The sequence below is a fragment of the Dromaius novaehollandiae genome, chromosome 36 (genome assembly GCF_036370855.1).
Source record: "Dromaius novaehollandiae isolate bDroNov1 chromosome 36, bDroNov1.hap1, whole genome shotgun sequence".
Taxonomy (NCBI): domain Eukaryota; kingdom Metazoa; phylum Chordata; class Aves; order Casuariiformes; family Dromaiidae; genus Dromaius; species Dromaius novaehollandiae.
Genome location: NC_088135.1, coordinates 105,020 through 126,067, shown reverse-complemented (window position 1 = coordinate 126,067; position 21,048 = coordinate 105,020). Strand labels below are relative to the sequence as shown.

The 21,048-nt window shown below is 66.0% G+C and overlaps 1 protein-coding gene across 5 annotated transcripts; it reads right to left on the bottom strand.

The window, feature by feature from the left end:
• Window positions 1-995: 995 nt before the first annotated feature.
• PNP (purine nucleoside phosphorylase) lies at window positions 996-20,395 on the bottom strand. 5 transcript variants are annotated; one of them, XR_010386417.1, is made up of 7 exons: window positions 20,302-20,395; window positions 15,759-15,925; window positions 11,628-11,731; window positions 9,991-10,166; window positions 8,006-8,196; window positions 2,738-3,943; window positions 996-2,618 (listed from the first exon to the last, which is right to left on the bottom strand). XR_010386417.1 is itself a non-coding variant. In XM_064503394.1 (6 exons), exons 1-6 carry the CDS (start codon window positions 20,310-20,312, stop codon window positions 3,609-3,611), a joined length of 984 nt encoding a protein of 327 aa, XP_064359464.1. In that variant the 5' UTR covers window positions 20,313-20,395; the 3' UTR covers window positions 996-3,608. The 5 variants fall into 5 exon arrangements, 1 of the variants encoding a protein (XP_064359464.1); XR_010386419.1 differs by having other exon boundaries at window positions 996-2,568; XR_010386416.1 differs by having other exon boundaries at window positions 996-3,286; window positions 3,383-3,943.
• Between the last annotated feature and the right edge of the window lie 653 nt (window positions 20,396-21,048).

The following is a 21,048-nucleotide window of genomic DNA, read 5'->3' as shown; positions in this document are numbered from 1 at the left end:
AGGCGTCCGGGAGGGGCCCAGGCGTCCGGGAAAGGGCCCAGGCGTCCGGGAGGGGCCCAGGCGTCCGGGTGAAGGGCCCAGGCGTCCGGGAGGGGCCCAGGCGTCCGGGAGAAGGGCCCAGGCGTCCGGGAGGGGCCCAGGCGTCCGGGTGAAGGGCCCAGGCGTCCGGGAAAGGGCCCAGGTGTCCAGGAGGGGCCCAGGCGTCCGGGAAAGGGGCCCAGGCGTCCGAGAGGGGCCCAGGCGTCCGAGAGGGGCCCAGGCGTCCGGGAAGGGGCCCAGGCATCCAGGGAGGGGCCCAGGCGTCCGGGAAAAGGGCCCAGGTGTCCGAGAGGGGCCCAGGCGTCCGGGAAAGGGGCCCAGGCGTCCGGGTGAAGGGCCCAGGCGTCTGGGAAAGGGGCCCAGGCGTCCGGGAGGGGCCCAGGTGTCCGGGAAAAGGGGCCCAGGTGTCCGGGAAAGGGGCCCAGGTGTCCGGGAAAAGGGGCCCAGGTGTCCGGGAAAAGGGCCCAGGCGTCCGGGAAAGGGGCCCAGGCGTCCGGGTGAGGGGCCCAGGTGTCCGGGAGAGGGGCCCAGGCGTCCGGGGAAGGGGCCCAGGCGTCCGGGAAGGGGCCCAGGCGTCCGGGAAAAGGGCCCAGGTGTCCGGGAAAGGGGCCCAGGCGTCCGGGTGAGGGGCCCAGGCGTCCGGGAAGGGGCCCAGGCGTCCGGGAAAAGGGCCCAGGCGTCCGGGACGAGGGGCCCAGGCGTCCGGGAAAGGGGCCCAGGCGTCCGGGAGAGGGCCCAGGCGTCCGGGAAGGGGCCCAGGCGTCCGGGAAAGGGGCCCAGGCGTCCGGGAAAAGGGGCCCAGGCGTCCGGGCACTGCCGTGGGCCCTCCCTCACCCCCCCCACCCCCCAACAAGGGGCCCAGGCGTCCGGCTGCCCCAACCCCCCCCCCAAACCCGGACGCCTGGGCCCCCTCCCCTCCCCCCCCCAACCGCGGCCCGTAATTAAGTCACCGTTAATTAACTCGAGTCTTTTATTGCCTTTAAATAAACCCAAAGCGGGGGAGGGGCGGGGGGGGGCAATTAGCCGCGCGGCGCTAATTAACTGCTTGGTCCTCGTCAGCCGCCGGCCCCTAACGACCGCCGCTAATTAACCGCTAACGAACTATCAGCCGACCGCTAATTAAGCGTTAATTAACCCCTAAGTAACCGTTGGCCGGCCGTTAATTAACCGTTCTTTAACTATCAACCATCAGTCGACCGTTAATTAAGTGTTAATTAACCATTAATCGACCGTTAATTAACCATTAACCATCAGCCGACCATTAATGAAACATTAATTAACCATTAATTGACTGTTAATTAAGTACTAACCATCACTTGACCATTAATTAACCATTAATTAATCCCTCATTGACTGTTAGTTAACCGCTAATTAATTATTTACCTTGAGCTGACCATTAATTAACCTTTAATTAACCATCAATCGGCCGATAATTAACCATTAATTATCTATTAACCATTAATCGACCATTAATTAACCGTTAATAAACCATGAATCGACCGTTAATTAACCATTAACCATCGGTACACCATTAGTTAGCCCTTAATTAACCATTAATTGACCGGTAATTAATCATTAATCATCTATTAACCATCTATCAACCATTAATTAACTGTTAATAAGCCATTAATCGACCATTAATTAACTATTAACCATCAGCTGACCATTAATTAACCATTAATTAACCATTGATCGACCGTTAATTAACTACTAACCCTCAGTCGACCAGTAACTAACCGTTAATTAACCAGCGATTGACTGTTAATTAGCCGTTAATTAACCATGAACCATCAGTTTATCATTAATTAGCCTTTAATAAAGCATGAATCGACCGTTAATTAACCACTAACCATCGGTTGAGCGTTAGTTAACCTTTAATTAACCATCGATCGACTGGTAATTAACCGTTAATTATCTATTAACCACCAGTCGACCATTAATTAACCTTTAATTAACCATCGATCGACTGGTAATTAACTGTTAATTATCTATTAACCACCAGTCGACCATTAATTAACCTTTAATAAACCATCGACCGACCGCTAATTAACTGTTTATTAACTATTAACCACCAGTCGACCATTAATTAACCGTTAATAAGCCATCAATCAACCATTAATTAACCATTAACCATCGGTCGAGCACTGATTAACCATCACTCAGCTGTTAATTAAGGATTAATCCTTAATTAACCATTAGCCGACCCGTTAATTAACCATGAGCCGACTGTTAATTAACTGCTAATAAGCTATTAATTATCAGGCGACTGTTAATTAAGGGGTAATTAAGCCTTTATTAACCATCAGCCGACTGTTAATTAACCGTTAATTAAGCGCTAATTAACCGTTAATACGGGGTTAATTAACTGTTAACGAGTGAAGGGGTGATCAAATCGCCCCTCCCCCCCCTAATTAATGGCGGGGGGTAATTAATCGCCCTGGGGGGGGGATGGGGGGTTGGTCCTTGGGGGGGGCCCGGACGCCTGGGCCCCTGGGGTGGGGGAGGGGTTGGCTGGAGGGTCCCGGACGCCTGGGCCCCTTTTGGGGTGGGGGAGGGGTTAGATTGGGGGTCCCGGACGCCTGGGCCCCTCGGGTGGGGGATGGGATGGGGGGTTGGTCCTAGGGGGTCCCGGACGCCTGGGCCCCTTTTGGGGTGGGGGATGGGATGGGGGGTTGGTCCTAGGGGGTCACCCGGACGCCTGGGCCCCTTGGGGTGGGGGATGGGCGGATGTTAAGGCACCCGGACGCCTGGGCCCTTTGGGTGGGGGATGGGTTAGATTGGGGGGTCCCGGACGCCTGGGCCCCTGGGGGGTGGGGGAGGGGTTAGATTGGGGGTCCCGGACGCCTGGGCCCTTTGGGGTGGGGGATGGGGTTGGCTGGAGGGTCCCGGACGCCTGGGCCCCTTTTGGGGTGGGGGATGGGCGGATGTTAAGGCACCCGGACGCCTGGGCCCCTTTGGGTGGGGGATGGGATGGGGGGGGTTGGTCCTAGGGGGTCCCGGACGCCTGGGCCCCTTGGGGTGGGGGAGGGGTTAGATTGGGTGTCCCGGACGCCTGGGCCCCTTGGGGTGGGGGATGGGCTAGATTGGGGGTCACCCGGACGCCTGGGCCCCTTGGGGTGGGGGAGGGGTTAGATTGGGTGTCCCGGACGCCTGGGCCCCTTGGGGTGGGGGATGGGCTAGATTGGGGGTCACCCGGACGCCTGGGCCCCTTGGGTGGGGGATGGGTTAGATTGGGGGTCCCGGACGCCTGGGCCCCTTGGGTGGGGGATGGGCTAGATTGGGGGTCCCGGACGCCTGGGCCCCTTGGGTGGGGGATGGGCTAGATTGGGGGTCACCCGGACGCCTGGGCCCCTTGGGGTGGGGGATGGGCGGATGTTAAGGCACCCGGACGCCTGGGCCCTTTGGGTGGGGGATGGGTTAGATTGGGGGGTCCCGGACGCCTGGGCCCCTTGCGGTGGGGGATGGGGGGGGGGTCACCCGGATGCCTGGGCCCCTTTTGGGGTGGGGGAGGGGATCGGGGTGGGGTCAAGGCACCCGGACGCCTGGGCCCTTTCCGGCCCAGCGCGCGCTCAGGCGGCCTCTCGGCGCCGCCCTTCCTCCTCGTCGCCATCGTCACCGTCACCGTCGTCACCGTCACGGCGGCCTTCGGCCTCCTCCTCCTCCTCCTCGCGGGCCAGGTGCCGGGCCAGGGCGTCGCGCAGGGCCCGCAGCGGGGTGACGGCGCGTCGGGCGGCCGCCAGCACCGCGTCGTGGCCCCCGTCGTCGTCCCCGTCGTGACCGTCGTCACCGTCGTCATCGTCACCGTCGTGGGTGGCGCCGGCGGCCATGTTGGTGATGAGCGAGAGCCCCAGGAGCCGCAGGCCGCAGTGGCGCCCGGCCACCGCCTCGTGCACCGTGCTCATGCCTGGGGGGGGCGGGGGGGCGTGGGTGCAAGGAGGGTGCAAGGGGGGTGCAAGGAGGGTGCTGAGGGGGTGCTGAGGGGGTGCTGAGTGGGTGCAAGGGGGGTGCAAGGGGGGGTACAAGGGGGGTGCAAAGTGGGTGCTAAGTGGGTGCAAGGAGGGTGCAAGGAGGGTGCAAGGGGGGTGCAAGGGGGGGGTGCAAGGGGGGTGCTGAGGGGGTGCTCAATGGGTGCTGGGGGGGTGCAATGGGGGTGCAAGGGGGGTGCAACGAGGGGGTGCAAAGTGGGTGCTGGGGGGGGCGAGGGGGGGCTGAGGGGGGGTGCAAGGGGGTGCTGAGGGGGTGCTGAGGGGGGTGCAAGGGGGGTGCAAAGAAGGGGTGCTAAGGGGGTGCTGAGTGGGTGCAAAGTGGGTGCAAGGAGGGTGCAAGGAGGGTGCAAGGAGGGGGTACAAGGGGGGTGCAAGGGGGTGCTGAGTGGGTGCTAAGTGGGTGCTGAGTGGGTGCTGAGTGGGTGCACCATGCTCATGCCTGGGGGGCGGGCGGGGGCATGGGTGCCGGGGGGGGGCAAAGGGGGGGGTGAGGGGGGGTGCAAGGTGGGTGCAATGAGGGTGCAAGGGGGGTGCAAGGGGGGTGCTAAGTGGGTGCTGAGGGGGTGCAAGGGGGTGCAATGAGGGTGCAACGAGGGTGCAACGAGGGTGCGAGGGGGGTGCGAGGGGGGTGCAAGGGGGGTGCAAGGGGGGTGCAAGGAGGGTGCTAAGTGGGTGCAACGAGAGTGCTAAGTGGCTGCATCAAGGGTGCAAGGAGGGTGCTAAGTGGGTGCTAAGTGGGTGCTGAGTGGGTGCAAGGGGGTGCAAGGGGGGTGCAATGGGGGTGCAATGAGTGTGCAAGGGGGGTGCAAGGGGGGTGCAAGGGGGGTGCTAAGTGGGTGCTGAGTGGGTGCACCATGCTCATGCCTGGGGGGCGGGCGGGGGCGGGGGTGTGCGGAGGGGGGCGAGGGGGGTGCTAAGTGGGTGCTGAGGGGGTGCTGAGGGGGTGCTGAGGGGGTGCTGAAGGGGGGGTGAGGGGGTGCTGAGGGGGTGCTGAGGGGGTGCAAAGTGGGTGCTAAGTGGGTGCTAAGTGGGTGCAAGGGGGGTGCAAGGGGGGTGCAAGGGGGGTGCTAAGTGGGTGCAACGAGTGTGCAAGGAGGATGCAAGGGGTGTGCAAGGGGGGTGCAAGGAGGGTGCAAGGAGGGTGCAAGGGGGGTGCAAGGAGGGTGCAAGGAGGGTGCAAGGGGGGTGCAAGGGGGGTGCAACGAGGGGGTGCTGAGTGGGTGCTGAGTGGGTGCAAGGGGGGTGCAATGAGTGTGCGAGGGGGCTGCTAAGTGGGAGCTGAGTGGGTGCTAAGTGGGAGCTGAGTGGGTGCTAAGTGGGTGCTGAGTGGGTGCTGAGTGGGTGCTGAGTGGGTGCACCGTGCTCATGCCTGGGGGGGCGGGCGGGGGCGTGGGTGCCGGGGGGGGGCAAAGGGGGGGGGGCTGAGGGGGTGCTGAGGGGGTGCTGGGGGGGTGCGAGGGGGGTGCTGAGTGGGTGCACCGTGCTCATGCCTGGGGGGGGCGGGTGGGAGCGTGGGTGCCGGGGGGGGGCAAAGGGGGGGGTGAGGGGGTGCTGAGGGGGTGCTGAGGGGGTGCAATGAGTGTGCAAGGGGGGGGTACAAGGGGGGTGCTAAGTGGGTGCTGAGGGGGTGCTGAGTGGGTGCTGAGGGGGTGCAATGAGTGTGCAAGGGGGTGCTAAGTGGGTGCTAAGTGGGTGCAAGGAGTGTGCAAGGAGGGTGCTGAGTGGGTGCTGAGTGGGTGCAAGGAGCGTGCAAGGGGGGTGCAAAGTGGCTGCTAAGTGGGTGCTGAGTGGGTGCAAAGTGGGTGCTGAGTGGGTGCTGAGTGGGTGCAATGAGTGTACAAGGAGGGTGCAATGAGTGTGCGAGGGGGGTGCTGAGTGGGTGCTGAGTGGGTGCAACGAGGGTGCTAAGTGGGTGCATCAAGGGTGCAAGGAGGGTGCAAGGAGGGTGCAAGGAGGGTGCAAGGGGGGTGCTAAGTGGGTGCAAAGAGGGTGCAACGAGGGTGCAAGGGGGGTGCTAAGTGGGTGCTAAGTGGGTGCTAAGTGGGTGCTAAGTGGGTGCTAAGTGGGTGCAACGAGAGTGCTAAGTGGCTGCATCAAGGGTGCAAGGCAGGTGCTAAGTGGGTGCTAAGTGGGTGCAAGGAGCATGCAAGGAGCGTGCAACGAGGGTGCAAGGAGGGTGCAACGAGGGTGCAAGGAGGGGGCAAGGGGGGTGCAAGGGGGGTGCAAGGGGGGTGCTAACTCAGTGCTAAGTGGGTGCAATGAGTGTGCAACGAGGGTGCTAACTGGCTGCATCAAGGGTGCAAGGACGGTGCTAAGTGGGTGCAAGGAGGGTGCAAGGGGGGTGCAAAGTGCAAGCAAAGAGCATGCAAATCACATGCAAATCACATGCAAATCACACGCAAATCACATGCAAATCGCACGCCAGCAGCACGCAGAGCCCTAGCACACGCTAAGCACACGCCAAGGCCACGCTCGTCACAGGCCGCGGGCTAATTACGGCCTGCGTGCACGCTCATTACACGCTAAGCTCTTAATTATATGCTAATTAGATGCTAATCACACACTAATTGCATGTTAATCACATGCTAATCGCATGCTAATTACACGCTAGCTATAGCTTAATTACATACTAACTACATGCTAATTGCACACTCACCATAACTTAATTATATGCTAACTACATGCTAATTACATGCTAATTACACACTAACCACATGCCAATTATGCACTGATTACATGCTAATTACATGCTAATTACTTGCTAATTTTAAGCAGAGCCACATCCTAATTAGCCAAGAGCTTCCTGCTGCCCTACACGCTAACAACACGCTAATTACACGCTAACTCATCAACCCTAATTAGCATCATCTCCTAATTAAAGACTTCTTGCAGGTTCAGCGTATGCTAATTAGATGCAGATCGCATGCTAATTATCTCCTAATTATGCGCTCGCTAGGTGCTGCTTGGGGTAATTACATGCTAACTGCATGCTAATTGCAAGCCCTCCATGTGCTAATTACATGCTAATTAGAACGCTAATTGCAATGGTGCAGAGGCATCATTGCAAGCTAATTAGCATGCACGCTAATTGCAATGCTGCAATGAGGTCATTGCAAGCTAATTAGCATGCACATTAATTGCAATGGTGCAATGAGCTATCTGCAAGCTAATGAGCGTGCACACTAATTGCAATGGTGCAACGGCGTGATTGCAAGCTAATTAGCATGCACATTAATTGCAATGGTGCAATGAGATAATTGCAAGCTAATGAGCGTGCACGCTAATTGCAATAGTGCAATGAGCTAATTGCAAGCTCATGAGCGTGCACGCTAATTGCAATGGTGCAAAGGGCTAATTGCAATGGTGCAACAGGGCGATTGCAAGCTAATGAGCATGCACATTAATTGCAATGGTGCAATGAACTAATTGCAAGGTAACGAGCATGCACGCTAATTGCAATGGTGCAAATGAGTAATTGCAATGGTGCAACAGGGTAATTGCAAGCTAACGAGCGTGCACGCTAATTGCAATGGTGCAACGAGATCATTGCAAGCTAACGAGCGTGCACGCTAATTGCAATGGTGCAACGAGATCATTGCAAGCTAACGAGCATGCACGCTAATTGCAATGGTGCAACAGGGTCATTACAAGCTAATTAGCATGCACATTAATTGCAATGGTGCAAAGAGCTAATTGCAAGCTAACGAGCGTGCACGCTAATTGCAATGCTGCAATGACGTCATTGCAAGCTAACAAGCGTGCACGATAATTGCAATGGTGCAACGAGATCATTGCAAGCTAACGAGCGTGCACGCTAATTGCAATGGTGCAACAGGGTCATTGCAAGTTAACGAGCGTGCACGCTAATTGCAATGGTGCAACGAGATCACTGCAAGCTTACGAGCATGCACATTAATTGCAACGGTGCAGAGAGCTAATTGCAAGCTAATTAGGGGAACTGCTCGGTAATTAGGGCTCACCGACGGCGTCGGCGCCGGCGCGGCGCAGGAAGCGGCCCTCGGCGGCCGTCTCGTAGCCGGGGCCGCCGACGCCGCAGTAGACGCCGGGCCGGGCCCGGAGCTCGGGGGCCACCCGGGCCGCCAGCCGCAGCGCCAGGGCCCGCAGCGACGCGTCGTAGGCGCCCGCCACCGCCGGGAAGCGGGGCCCGAACCTGGGCGGGGGGGACACGGGGGTCACGGGACGCCTGGGCTCCTCTCCCGGACGCCTGGGTCCCTTTCCCGGACGCCTGGGCCCCTTCCCAACCACCTAGGTCCCTCTCCCGGACGCCTGGGCCCTTTTCTGGAACGCCTGGGCTCTTTACCCGGACGCCTGGGCCCTTGTCCTGGACGCCTGGGCCCTTTCCCCGGACGCCTGGGCCCCTTTCCTGGACGCCTGGGCCCTTTTCCCGGACGCCTGGGCCCCTCCCCGGACGCCTGGGCCCCTCCCCGGACGCCTGGGCCCCTCCCGGACGCCTGGGCCCTTTTCCTGGACGCCTGTTCCCTCTCCCGGATGCCTGGGCCCCTTTCCCGGACACCTGGGCCCTTCACCTGGACGCCTGGGCCCCTTTCCCGGACGCCTGGGCCCCTCCCGGACGCCTGGGCTCCTTTCCCGGACGCCTGGGTCCTTTCCCGGACGCCTGGGCCCCTTCCCGGACGCCTGGGCCCCTTCCCGGACGCCTGGGCCCCTTCCCTTGATTCCTGTTCCCCTCCCGGACGCCTGGGCCCTCTCCCGGACGCCTGGGCCCCTTCCCAACCACCTAGGTCCCTCCCCGGACGCCTGGGCCCTTTTCCCGGATGCCTGTTCCCTCTCCCGGACGCCTGGGCCCCTTTCCCGGACGCCTGGGCCCCTCCCGGACGCCTGGGCTCCTTTCCCGGACGCCTGGGTCCTTTCCCGGACGCCTGTTCCCTTTCCCGGACGCCTGGGCCCCTTTCCCGGACACCTGGGCCCCTTCCCCGGACGCCTGGGCCCTTTCCCGGACGCCTGGGCCCCTTTCCTTGATTCCTGTTCCCCTCCCAGACGCCTGGGCCCTTTTCCCGGACGCCTGGGCCCCTTTTCCCGGATGCCTGGGCCCCTTCCCGGATGCCTGGGCCCCTTTCCCGGACGCCTGTTCCCCTCTCCCGGACGCCTGGGCCCCTTTCCCGGACGCCTGGGCCCCTTCCCTTGATTCCTGTTCCCCTCCCGGACGCCTGGGCCCTCTCCCGGACGCCTGGGCCCCTTCCCAACCACCTAGGTCCCTCCCCGGACGCCTGGGCCCTTTTCCCGGATGCCTGTTCCCTCTCCCGGACGCCTGGGCTCCTCTCCCGGACGCCTGGGCCCCTTTTCCCGGACGCCTGTTCCCCTCTCCCGGACGCCTGGGCCCCTCGTTCCGGTCGCCTGTTCCCCCCTCCCGGACGCCTGTTCCCCTCCCCGGTCGCCTGTTCCCCTCCCCGGACGCCTGGGCCCTCCTCCCGGACGCCTGGGCCCCTTTCCTTGATTCCTGTTCCCCTCCCGGACGCCTGGGCCCTTTTCCCGGACGCCTGGGCCCCTTTTCCCGGACGCCTGGGCCCCTCCCGGACGCCTGGGCCCCTCCCGGACGCCTGGGCCCCTTCCCCGGACGCCTGGGTCCTTTCCCGGACGCCTGGGCCCTCCCCGGACACCTGTTCCCTTTCCTGGACACCTGGGCCCTTTTCCCGGACGCCTGGGCCCTCTCCCGGACGCCTGGGCCCCTCTTTCCCGGACACCTGGGCCCCTTTCCCGGACGCCTGGGCCCCTCCCCGGACACCTGGGCCCTTTCCCAGACACCTGGGCCCCTTCCCTTGATTCCTGTTCCCCTCCCGGACGCCTGTTCCCCTCCCGGACGCCTGGGCCCCTTTCCTGGACGCCTGGGCCCCTTCCCAACCACCTAGGTCCCTTTCCCGGACGCCTGTTCCCCCCTCCCGGACGCCTGTTCCCCCCTCCCGGACGCCTGGGCCCCCGGCTCACGCACCGCTCGTCGTTGGGGCCGGCCAGGGGGCTGCGTCCGGCCAGGCCGGGCAGGTCGAGGTGGTCGCGCAGCACCAGCAAGTCGCCGGGCGTCAGGTCGGGCCGGAGGCTGCCGGCAGCGTTGGTCAGCAGCAGCGTCCGGGCGCCCAGGAGCCGCAGCGTCCGCACGGGCATCGCCACCTGCGCGGGGAAGGGAGGGGGGCCCAGGCGTCCGGGAGGGGCCCAGGCGTCCGGGAAAGGGCCCAGGCGTCCGGGAGGGCCCAGGCGTCCGGGAGGGGAACAGGCGTCCGGGGAGGGGCCCAGGCGTCCGGGAGGGGAACAGGCGTCCGGGAAAGGGAAAAGAAATTGAAGGAAGGGGCCCAGGCGTCCGGGAGAGGGGCCCAGGTGTCCAGGGAGGGGCCCAGGCGTCCGGGGAAGGGGCCCAGGCGTCTGGGAGAGGGGGCATGAATCGAGGGAAGGGGCCCAGGTGTCCGGGGAAGGGCCCAGGCATCCGGGAGGGGCCCAGGTGTCCGGGGAGGGGCCCAGGCGTCCGGGAAAGGGGGCAGGAATTGAGGGAAGGGGCCCAGGCGTCCGGGAAGGGGCCCAGGCGTCCGGGAAAGGGAACAGGCGTCCGGGAGGGGAACAGGCGTCCAGGGAAGGGGCCCAGGCGTCCGGGAAAGGGAACAGGCGTCCGGGAGGGGAACAGGCGTCCGGGAGAGGGGCCCAGGCGTCCGGGAGAGGGAGCAGGAATCGAGGGAAGGGGCCCAGGTGTCCGGGAAAGGGGCCCAGGTGTCGGGGAGAGGGGCCCAGGCGTCCGGGAGGGCCCAGGCGTCCGGGAGAGGGGGCAGGAATCGAGGGAAGGGGCCCAGGCGTCCGGGAGGGGCCCAGGCGTCCGGGAGAGGGAACAGGAATCGAGGGAAGGGGCCCAGGCGTCCGGGAGAGGGGCCCAGGCGTCTGGGAGAGGGGGCAGGAATCGAGGGAAGGGGCCCAGGCGTCCAGGGAAGGGCCCAGGCGTCCGGGAGAGGGGAACAGGCGTCCGGGGAGGGGCCCAGGCGTCCGGGAGAGGGAGCAGGAATCGAGGGAAGGGGCCCAGGCGTCCGGGAGGGGCCCAGGTGTCCGGGAAAGGGGCCCAGGCGTCCGGGAGAGGGGGCAGGAATCAAGGGAAGGGGCCCAGGCGTCCGGGAAAAGGGCCCAGGCGTCCGGGAGAGGGGGCAGGAATCGAGGGAAGGGGCCCAGGCGTCCGGGAAAGGGCCCAGGCGTCTGGGAGAGGGGAACAGGCGTCTGGGAAAGGGGGCAGGAATCGAGGGAAGGGGCCCAGGCGTCCGGGAGGGCCCAGGCGTCCGGGAAAGGGGCCCAGGCGTCCCAGGAAGGGGCCCAGGTGTCCGGGAAAGGGCCCAGGCATCCGGGAAAGGGCCCAGGTGTCCGGGAAAGGGGCCCCGGCGTCCGGGATGAGGGGCCCAGGCGTCCGGGAGAGGGGAACAGGCGTCCGGGAGAGGGGCCCAGGCGTCCGGGAGAGGGCCCAGGCGTCCGGGAGAGGGGCCCAGGCGTCCGGGAGAGGGCCCAGGCGTCCGGGAAAGGGGCCCAGGTGTCCGGGAAAAGGGCCCAGGCATCCCAGGAAGGGGCCCAGGCGTCCCAGAAAGGGGCCCCGGCGTCCGGGCGCACCTGGGCGGGGCTGTAGCCCTCGTAGAGGTGGAAGCGGCCCTGCAGCACGGCGCAGCGGCAGCCGCCCAACCAGCCCAGCACCAGCCGCCCCGCGTGGCCCGGCACTGCACACGCCAAGCACACGCCAAGGTCACGCGTGCGCCCCCACCCCCCCCCCCAGCCCCCCCGCCGCCCCCCCAGCCCGTCCCGGGCCCGCCGCACACGCCAAGCACACGCTAAGCCCACGCGTGTGCCGCCTCCCCCCCCGCTTTGTGCCCCTAGCATCCCGCACACGCTAAGCACACGCGTGTGCTGATGTCACAGCGGCCCCCCCCAGCGCGGGAGGAGCCGCCGCACACGCTAAGCACACGCTAAGGCCACGCGTGTGCGGCCGCTCCCCCTCTGTGCCACTAGCACCCCGCACACGCTAAGCACACGCTAAGGTCACGCGTGTGCTAGCAGCACCCAGCGCCATGTTTCAGCTCCCCTCTGAGGCCTCCCAGTTGCTCCCAGTTGCCCCCCAGTTGCCCCTAGGACCCCCCAGGGCCGCCCAGTTGCTCCCAGTTGCCCCCCAGTTGCCCCTAGAACCCCCCAGGGCCACCCAGTTGCTCCCAGTTGCCCCCCAGTTGCCCCCCAGTTGCCCCTAGGACCCCCCAGTTGCTCCCAGTTGCCTCCCAGTTGCCCCCCAGTTGCCCCTAGGACCCCCCAGGGCCGCCCAGTTGCTCCCAGTTGCCCCCCAGTTGCCCCTAGGACCCCCCAGGGCCACCCAGTTGCTCCCAGTTGCCCCTAGGACCCCCCAGGGCCTCCCAGGTGCTCCCAGTTGCCCCCCAGTTGCCCCCCAGTTGCCCCTAGGACCCCCCAGTTGCTCCCAGTTGCCCCCCAGTTCCCCCCAGTTGCCCCTAGGACCCCCCAGGGCTGCCCAGTTGCTCCCAGTTGCTCCCAGTTGCCCCCAGGACCCCCCAGGGCCGCCCAGTTGCTCCCAATTGCCCCCCAGTTGCCCCTAGGACCCCCCAGGGCCGCCCAGTTGCTCCCAGTTGCCTCCCAGTTGCCCCCCAGTTGCCCCTAGGCCCCCCCAGGGCCGCCCAGTTGCTCCCAGTTGCCCCCCAGTTGCCCCCAGGGCCGCCCAGTTGCTCCCAGTTGCCCCCCAGTTGCCCCTAGGACCCCCCAGGGCTGCCCAGTTGCTCCCAGTTGCCCCCCAGTTGCCCCCAGGGCCACCCAGTTGCTCCCAGTTGCCCCCCAGTTGCCCCTAGGACCCCCCAGGGCCGCCCAGTTGCTCCCAATTGCCCCCCAGTTGCCCCTAGGACCCCCCAGGGCCTCCCAGTTGCTCCCAGTTGCCCCCCAGTTGCCCCTAGGACCCCCAGGGCCGCCCAGTTGCTCCCAGTTGCCCCCCAGTTGCCCCTAGGACCCCCCAGGCCTGCCCAGTTGCTCCCAGTTGCCCCCCAGTTGCCCCCAGGGCCACCCAGTTGCTCCCAGTTGCCCCCCAGTTGCCCCTAGGACCCCCCAGGGCCGCCCAGTTGCTCCCAATTGCCCCCCAGTTGCCCCTAGGACCCCCCAGGGCCTCCCAGTTGCTCCCAGTTGCCCCCCAGTTGCCCCTAGGACCCCCAGGGCCGCCCAGTTGCTCCCAGTTGCCCCCCAGTTGCCCCTAGGACCCCCCAGGGCCACCCAGTTGCTCCCCAGTTGCCCCCCAGTTGCCCCTAGGACCCCCCAGGGCCACCCAGTTGCTCCCAGTTGCCCCCCAGTTGCCCCTAGGACCCCCCAGGGCCACCCAGTTGCTCCCAGTTGCTCCCCAGTTGCCCCTAGGACCCCCCAGGGCCACCCAGTTGCTCCCAGTTGCCCCCTAAGGCCCCCAGTTGCCCCCCAAGACCTCCCAGTGGCCCCCAGTTGCTCCCAGTTGCCCCCCAGTTGCTCCCAGTTGCCCCCAGTTGTCATCCAGGACCTCCCAGTGGCCCCCCAGGACCTCCCAATTGCTCCCAGTTGCCCCCCAGGGCCTCCCAGTTGCACCCAGTTGCTCCCAGTTGCCCCCTCAGTCCACCCAGTTACCCCCCTGGACCTCCCAGTTACCCCCCAGGACCCCCGAGGACCTCCCGGTTGCCACCAGTTGCTCCCAGTTACCCCCCAGCACCTCCCAGTCACTACCAATCCCCCTCCAGTCACTCCCAGTCGCTCCCAATCACCCGCCAGGACCTCCCAGTCACTCCCAATCGCTCCCCAGCACCTCCCAGTCACTCCCAGTTGCTCCCAATCACCCCCAGCACCTCCCAGTCTTTCCCAATCACCCCCCAGCACCTCCCAGTTGCTCCCAATCACCCCCCAGCACCTCCCAGTTGCTCCCAGTCGCCCCCCAGCACCTCCCAGTTGCTCCCAATCACCCCCCAGCACCTCCCAGTTGCTCCCAGTCGCCCCCCAGCACCTCCCAGTCGCTCCCAATCACCCCCCAGCACCTCCCAGTCACCCCCAATCACCCCCCAGCACCTCCCAGTTGCTCCCAATCACCCCCCAGTCGCTCCCAGTTGCCCCCCAGCACCTCCCAGTCGCTCCCCAGCACCTCCCAGTTGCTCCCAATCGCCCCCCAGTTGCTCCCAGTTGCCCCCCAGCACCTCCCAGTCACTCCCAGTTGCCCCCCAGCACCTCCCAGTCACTCCCAGTTACCCCCCAGCACCTCCCAGTCGCTCCCCAGCACCTCCCAGTTGCTCCCAAATGCCCCCCAGTCACTCCCAGTCGCCCCCGAGCACCTCCCAGTCACTCCCAATCACCCCCCAGTCACTCCCAGTCACCCCCCAGCACGTCCCAGTTGCTCCCAATCACCCTCCAGTCACTCTCAGTTGCTCCCAATCGCCCCCCAGCACCTCCCAGTTGCTCCCAATCAGCCCCCAGTCGCTCCCAGTTGCCCCCCAGCACCTCCCAGTCGCTCCCAGTCGCCCCCCAGTCACTCCCAGTCACCCCCAATCACCCCCCAGCTGCTCCCAGTTGCCCCCCAGCACCTCCCAGTCGCTCCCAATCACCTCCCAGTTGCCCCCCAGCACCTCCCAGTTGCTCCCAGTTGCCCCCGAGCACCTCCCAGTCACTCCCAATTGCCCCCCAGCACCTCCCAGTTGCCCCCCAGCACCTCCCAGTTGCTCCCAATCCCCCCCCAGCACCTCCCAGTCACCCCCAATCACCCCCCAGTCGCTCCCAGTTGCTCCCAATCACCCCCCAGTCGCTCCCAGTCTCCCCCCAGCACCTCCCAGTCGCTCCCAATCGCCCCCCAGTCGCTCCCAGTTGCCCCCCAGCACCTCCCAGTCACTCCCAGTCGCCCCCCAGCACCTCCCAGTCACTCCCAATCACCCCCCAGTCACTCCCAATCACCCCCCAGTCGCCCCAGTTACCCCCCAGCACCTCCCAGTCGCTCCCCAGCACCTCCCAGTTGCTCCCAACGGCCCCCCAGTCGCTCCCAGTCGCCCCCAAGCACCTCCCAGTCACTCCCAGTCGCCCCCGAGCACCTCCCAGTCACCCCCAATCACCCCCCAGCCGCTCCCAGTTGCCCCCCAGCAGCCTCCCAGCACCTCCCAGTCGCCCCCGAGCGCCTCCCAGTCACCCCCAATCGCCCCCCAGTCACTCCCAGTCACCCCCAATCACCCCCCAGTCGCTCCCAGTCACCCCCCAGCACCTCCCAGTCACTCCCAATCACCCCCCAGTCACTCCCAGTTGCTCCCAATCACCCTCCAGTCGCTCCCAGTTACCCCCTAGCACCTCCCAGTCGCTCCCAATTACCCCCTAGCACCTCCCAGTCGCTCCCAATCGCCCCCCAGTTGCTCCCAGTTGCCCCCCAGCACCTCCCAGTCACTCCCAATCACCCCCCAGTCGCTCCCAGTTGCCCCCCAGCACCTCCCAGTCACTCCCAGTTGCCCCCCAGTCACTCCCAGTCACCCCCAATCACCCCCCAACACCTCCCAGTTGCTCCCAATCACCCCCCAGTCGCTCCCAGTCTCCCCCCAGCACCTCCCAGTCGCTCCCCAGCACCTCCCAGTCGCTCCCAGTTGCCCCCCAGCACCTCCCAGTCTTTCCCAATCACCCCCCAGCACCTCCCAGTCACCCCCAATCACCCCCCAGCCGCTCCCAGTTGCCCCCCAGCAGCCTCCCAGCCCCTCCCAGTCCCTCCCAGTCCCCGCTCACCGGTGCTGCGGGGGAAGTGGGGCAGCTCGGCGTAGTCGAAGCTCTGGGGCCGGCTCAGCCCCTCGGCCAAGGCCCCCAGGCCGGAGCCGCAGACCAGGCCCAAAGTGGGGGGCGGCCCCCCAGCCCGCTCGGCCACCCAGGCCGCCGCCGCCGCGCAGGCCTCGTAGCTGCCCCCCCCCAAAAAAAAGACCCCCAAAAAAAGACCCCCCGTGAGACCCCCGGCCCCACGGAGACGTGTTATGGGGTCTAGGGGGCCGTGGGGCCGTGGGGGGGGCGGGAAGGGGGGGCGGGGGGGCGGCGGGGGGCGGCGGCGGTGGTGGGACGGGGCGGTGGGGGGGGCGTGGGGTTGGGTGGGGAGGCCTAGGGCCCATGGCGGGACCCATAAGTGGAGCTAGGACCCATAGCGGGACCCATAGATGGACCCAGGACCCATGGCAGGACCCATAAGTGGACCCAGGACCCATGGTGGGACCCGTAGATGAACCTATGACCCATGGCGGGACCCATAAGTGGAGCTAGGGCCCATAGCGGGACCCATAAGTGGAGCTAGGACCCATGGTGAGACCCATAGATGGACCCAGGACCCATAGCAGGACCCATAAGTGGAGCCAGGACCCATGGTGGGACCCATGGATGGACCCAGGGCCCATGGCGGGACCCATAAGTGGACCCAGGACCCATGGCGGGACCCATAAGTGGAGCTAGGACCCATGGCGGGACCCATGGATGGACCCAGGACCCATGGTGGGACCCATGGATGGACCCAGGACCCATGGCGGGACCCATAAGTGGACCCAGGACCCATAGCGGGACCCATAAGTGGAGCTACGACCCATGGCGGGACCCATAAGTGGAGCTAGGGCCCATGGCGGGACCCATAAGTGGAGCTAGGACCCATGGCGGGACCCATAAGTGGAGCCAGGACCCATGGCGGGACCCATAAGTGGAGCTAGGACCCATGGCGGGACCCATGGATGGACCCAGGACCCATAGCGTGACCCATAAGTGGAGCTAGGACCCACAGTGGGACCCATAAGTGGAGCTAGGACCCATAGTGGGACCCATAAGTGGAGCTAGGACCCATGGTGGGACCCATGGATGGACCCAGGACCCATGGCGGGACCCATAAGTGGACCCAGGACCCATAGCGGGACCCATAAGTGGACCCAGGACCCATGGTGTGACCCATAAGTGGACCCAGGACCCATAGTAAGACCCATGGATGGACCCAGGACCCATAGATGGACCCAGGACCCATGGCGGGACCCATAAGTGGAGCTAGGACCCATAACACGACCCATAAGTGCAGCTAGGACCCATGGTGAGACCCACAGATGGACCCAGGACCCATGGCGGGACCCATAAGTGGAGCTAGGACCCATGGTGGGACCCATGGATGGACCCAGGACCCATGGCGGGACCCATAAGTGGAGCTAGAACCCATAGCGGGACCCGTAAGTGGACCCAGGACCCATGGTGGGACCCATAAGTGGAACTAGGACCCATGGTGGGACCCGTAGATGGACCTAAGACCCATGGCGGGACCCATGGATGGACCCAGGGCCCATGGCGGGACCCATAAGTGGAGCTAGGGCCCATGGTGGGACCCATAGATGGACCCAGGACCCATGGCGGGACCCATAAGTGGACCCAGGACCCATGGTGGGACCCATAGAGGGACCCAGGGCCCATGGCGGGACCCATAAGTGGACCCAGGACCCATGGTGGGACCCATAGATGGACCCAGGACCCATAGCGGGACCCATGGATGGACCCAGGACCCATGGTGGGACCCATAGATGAACCTATGACCCATGGCGGGACCCATAAGTGGAGCTACGACCCATGGTGGGACCCATGGATGGACCCAGGACCCATGGTGGGACCCATAAGTGGACCCAGGACCCACAGCGGGACCCATAAGTGGAGCTAGGACCCACAGTGGGACCCATAAGTGGACCCAGGACCCATGGTGGGACCCATAGATGGACCCAGGGCCCATAATGTGACCCATAAGTGGAGCTAGGGCCCATGGTGGGACCCATAGATGAACCTATGACCCATGGCGGGACCCATAAGTGGACCCAGGACCCATGGCGGGACCCATAAGTGGAGCTAGGACCCATGGCGGGACCCATAGATGGACCCAGGACCCATGGTGGGACCCATAAGTGGACCCAGGACCCATAGTAAGAGCCATGGATGGACCCAGGACCCATGGCGGGACCCATAAGTGGAGCTAGGACCCATGGTGGGACCCATAGATGCACCTAGGACCCATGGCGGGACCCATAAGTGGAGCTAGGACCCATGGCGGGACCCATAAGTGGAGCTAGGACCCATGGTGAGACCCATAGATGGACCCAGGACCCATGGCGGGACCCATAAGTGGAGCTAGCACCCATAGCGGGACCCATAAGTGGACCCAGGACCCACAGCGGGACCCATAGATGGACCCAGGACCCATGGCGGGACCCACAGATGGACCCAGGACCCATAGTGGGACCCATAAGTGGAGCTAGGACCCATGGCGGGACCCATAAGTGGAGCTAGGACCCATGGCGGGACCCATGGATAGACCCAGGACCCATAGCGGGACCCATAAGTGGAGCTAGGACCCATGGCGGGACCCATAAGTGGAGCTAAGGCCCATGGTGGGACCCATGGATGGACCCAGGACCCATGGCGGGACCCATAAGTGGACCCAGGACCCATAGCGGGACCCATAAGTGGAGCTACGACCCATGGCGGGACCCATAAGTGGAGCTAGGACCCATAACACGACCCATAGATGGACCCAGGACCCATAGCGGGACCCATAGATGGACCCAGGACCCATGGCGGGACCCACAGATGGACCCAGGACCCATAGTGGGACCCATAAGTGGAGCTAGGACCCATGGCGGGACCCATAAGTGGAGCTAGGACCCATGGCGGGACCCATGGATAGACCCAGGACCCATAGCGGGACCCATAAGTGGAGCTAGGACCCATGGCGGGACCCATAAGTGGAGCTAAGGCCCATGGTGGGACCCATGGATGGACCCAGGACCCATGGCGGGACCCATAAGTGGACCCAGGACCCATAGCGGGACCCATAAGTGGAGCTACGACCCATGGCGGGACCCATAAGTGGAGCTAGGGCCCATGCCGGGACCCATGGATGGACCCAGGACCCATGGCAAGACCCATAGATGCACCTAAGACCCATGGTGAGACCCATAGATGGACCCAGGACCCATAACACCTCCCCCACCCCCAACATGGGGCAGGACTCGGACGCCTGGGCCCTTTCCCCGGACGCCTGGGCCCCTTCCCGGACGCCTGGGCCCTTTTCCCGGACGCTTGGGCCCTTTCCCCGGACGCCTGGGCCCTTTCCCCGGACGCCTGGGCCCTTTCCCGGACACCTGGGCCCCTTTCCCGGACGCCTGGGCCCCTTCCCGGACGCCTGGGCCCTTTCCCCGGACGCCTGGGCCCCTCTCGGGGCACCCAACCCCCTCTCCCGCCCCGGGGGGGGCACCCGGACGCCTGGGCCCTCGCGTGACGCCCCGGGGCCCGGAGCCAAGTGGACTTGGGTCGGGGCGGCCCCTCCCCCGCCCGGGGCCCCTCCCGGGGGGGGGCCCAGGCGTCCGGGGGGCGGGGCCAAGGATGAGCCAGGCCACCAAAGGGCCCAGGCGTCCGGGATGGGCCCAGGCGTCCGGGAAACGGGCCCAGGCGTCCGGGAAACGGGCCCAGGCGTCCGGGAAAGGGGCCCAGGCGTCCGGGGAAAGGGCCCAGGCGTCCGGGGAAAGGGGCCCAGGCGTCCGGGAACAGGCCTCCCTTCCCCTCCCCCACCCCGGCCCCACCCGAGCGCTGTGGGCGGGGCCCGGACGCCTGGGCCCCGGGGCGGGAGGAGGGCGCGCCGGCATCGCCGGCCTCCCATTGGCCGCCGGGCCGGGGGTGTGAGCGGGGCGCCGCTTCCCCATTGGCCGAAAGGCCCGGCGGGGCTGTGAGGTCACGGGTGGCCGAGCGGAAGGGAAAGGGCCCAGGAGTCCCGGGAAGGGCCCAGGCGTCCGGGAGAGGGGCCCAGGCGTCCGGGAAGGGCCCAGGCGTCCGGGAAAAGGGCCCAGGCGTCCGGGGAGAGAGGGGCCCAGGCGTCCCCGAAAGGGCCCAGGCGTCCCGGAGAAGGGCCCAGGCGTCCCGGAGAAGGGGCCCAGGCGTCCCGGAGAAGGGGCCCAGGCGTCCGGGAAAAGGGCCCAGGCGTCCGGGAAAAGGGCCCAGGCGTCCCGGGAGAGAGGGGCCCAGGCGTCCCGGGGAAGGGCCCAGGCGTCCCGGGGAAGGGGCCCAGGCGTCCGGGAAAAGGGCCCAGACGTCCCGGGGAAAGGGGCCCAGGCGTCCCGGAGAAGGGCCCAGGCGTCCCGGGAGAGGGGCCCAGGCGTCCCGGAGAAGGGGCCCAGGCGTCCGGGAAAAGGGCCCAGGCGTCCGGGGAAAAGGGGCCCAGGCGTCCGGGGAAAAGGGGCCCAGGCGTCCCTTCCCCCCCCCCCCGCGCATGCGCACCCCGCACCTTCCCTCCATGGTTCCCCGCGAGTTCTGGCCCCGCCGGCGGCCGCCGCGCGCCTAAACCGCGCCCCCTCCCCCTCCCCTCCCCGGCCCCCGGCGCTGACGTCACGGCGCGGCGGGCCAATCCGCGGCGCCGCCCGCCGCGTCGCCCCGGGCGACGGCGAGCGGCGGCGGCGGCTCCCATTGGGCGGCGGCGAGCGGGAAGGGCGGGGCGGGACCCGCCCCCTCGCCTCCGGGAGGCGGCAGCCAATGGGAGGCGGCGGCGCGGCGCACGTGACGGCGCTGAGGCGGCGACGGCGGCGGGAAGGGCGGGCGGTCGCCTAGCAACGCGGCCCCACGTGGGGCGGGGCGGCGGGGGGGAGCGGCGGGCCAATCAGCGCGGCGCTGCCGGCGTCAGGCGAGCGCGGCGGGAAGGAGGGGGGTGGTCACCTAGCAACGCGGCCCCACGTGGGGCGTGTCGGGGGAGGGTAAGAACGGACCAATCAGGGCCGCGCGGGCGTTCTCAGGGGAGCGCGGCGGGGGTGGGGGGGGTGGTCACCTAGCAACGCGGCCCCACGTGGGGCGGGCTGGGGGGGGGGGGTTAAGAACGGACCAATCAGGGCGGCGCGGGCGTTCTCAGGGGAGCGAGGCGGGGGTGGGGGGGGTGGTCACCTAGCAACGCGGCCCCACGTGGGGCGCCGGGCCAATCAGGGCCGCGCGGGGTGTGTCAGGCGAGGGCGGCGCGCGGAGGGGGGGGCGGTCTCCTAGCAAC

Bases quoted from the DNA above. Each gene is read 5' to 3' on its own strand.
- PNP (XM_064503394.1), bottom strand. The intron at 10,167-11,627 runs GTGCGCCCGGAC...TTCCCCGCGCAG, and splicing joins AGGGCTACAGCCCCGCCCAG to GTGGCGATGCCCGTGCGGAC. The intron at 8,197-9,990 runs GTGCGTGAGCCG...CCCCCCGCCCAG, and splicing joins GCCGGCCCCAACGACGAGCG to GTTCGGGCCCCGCTTCCCGG.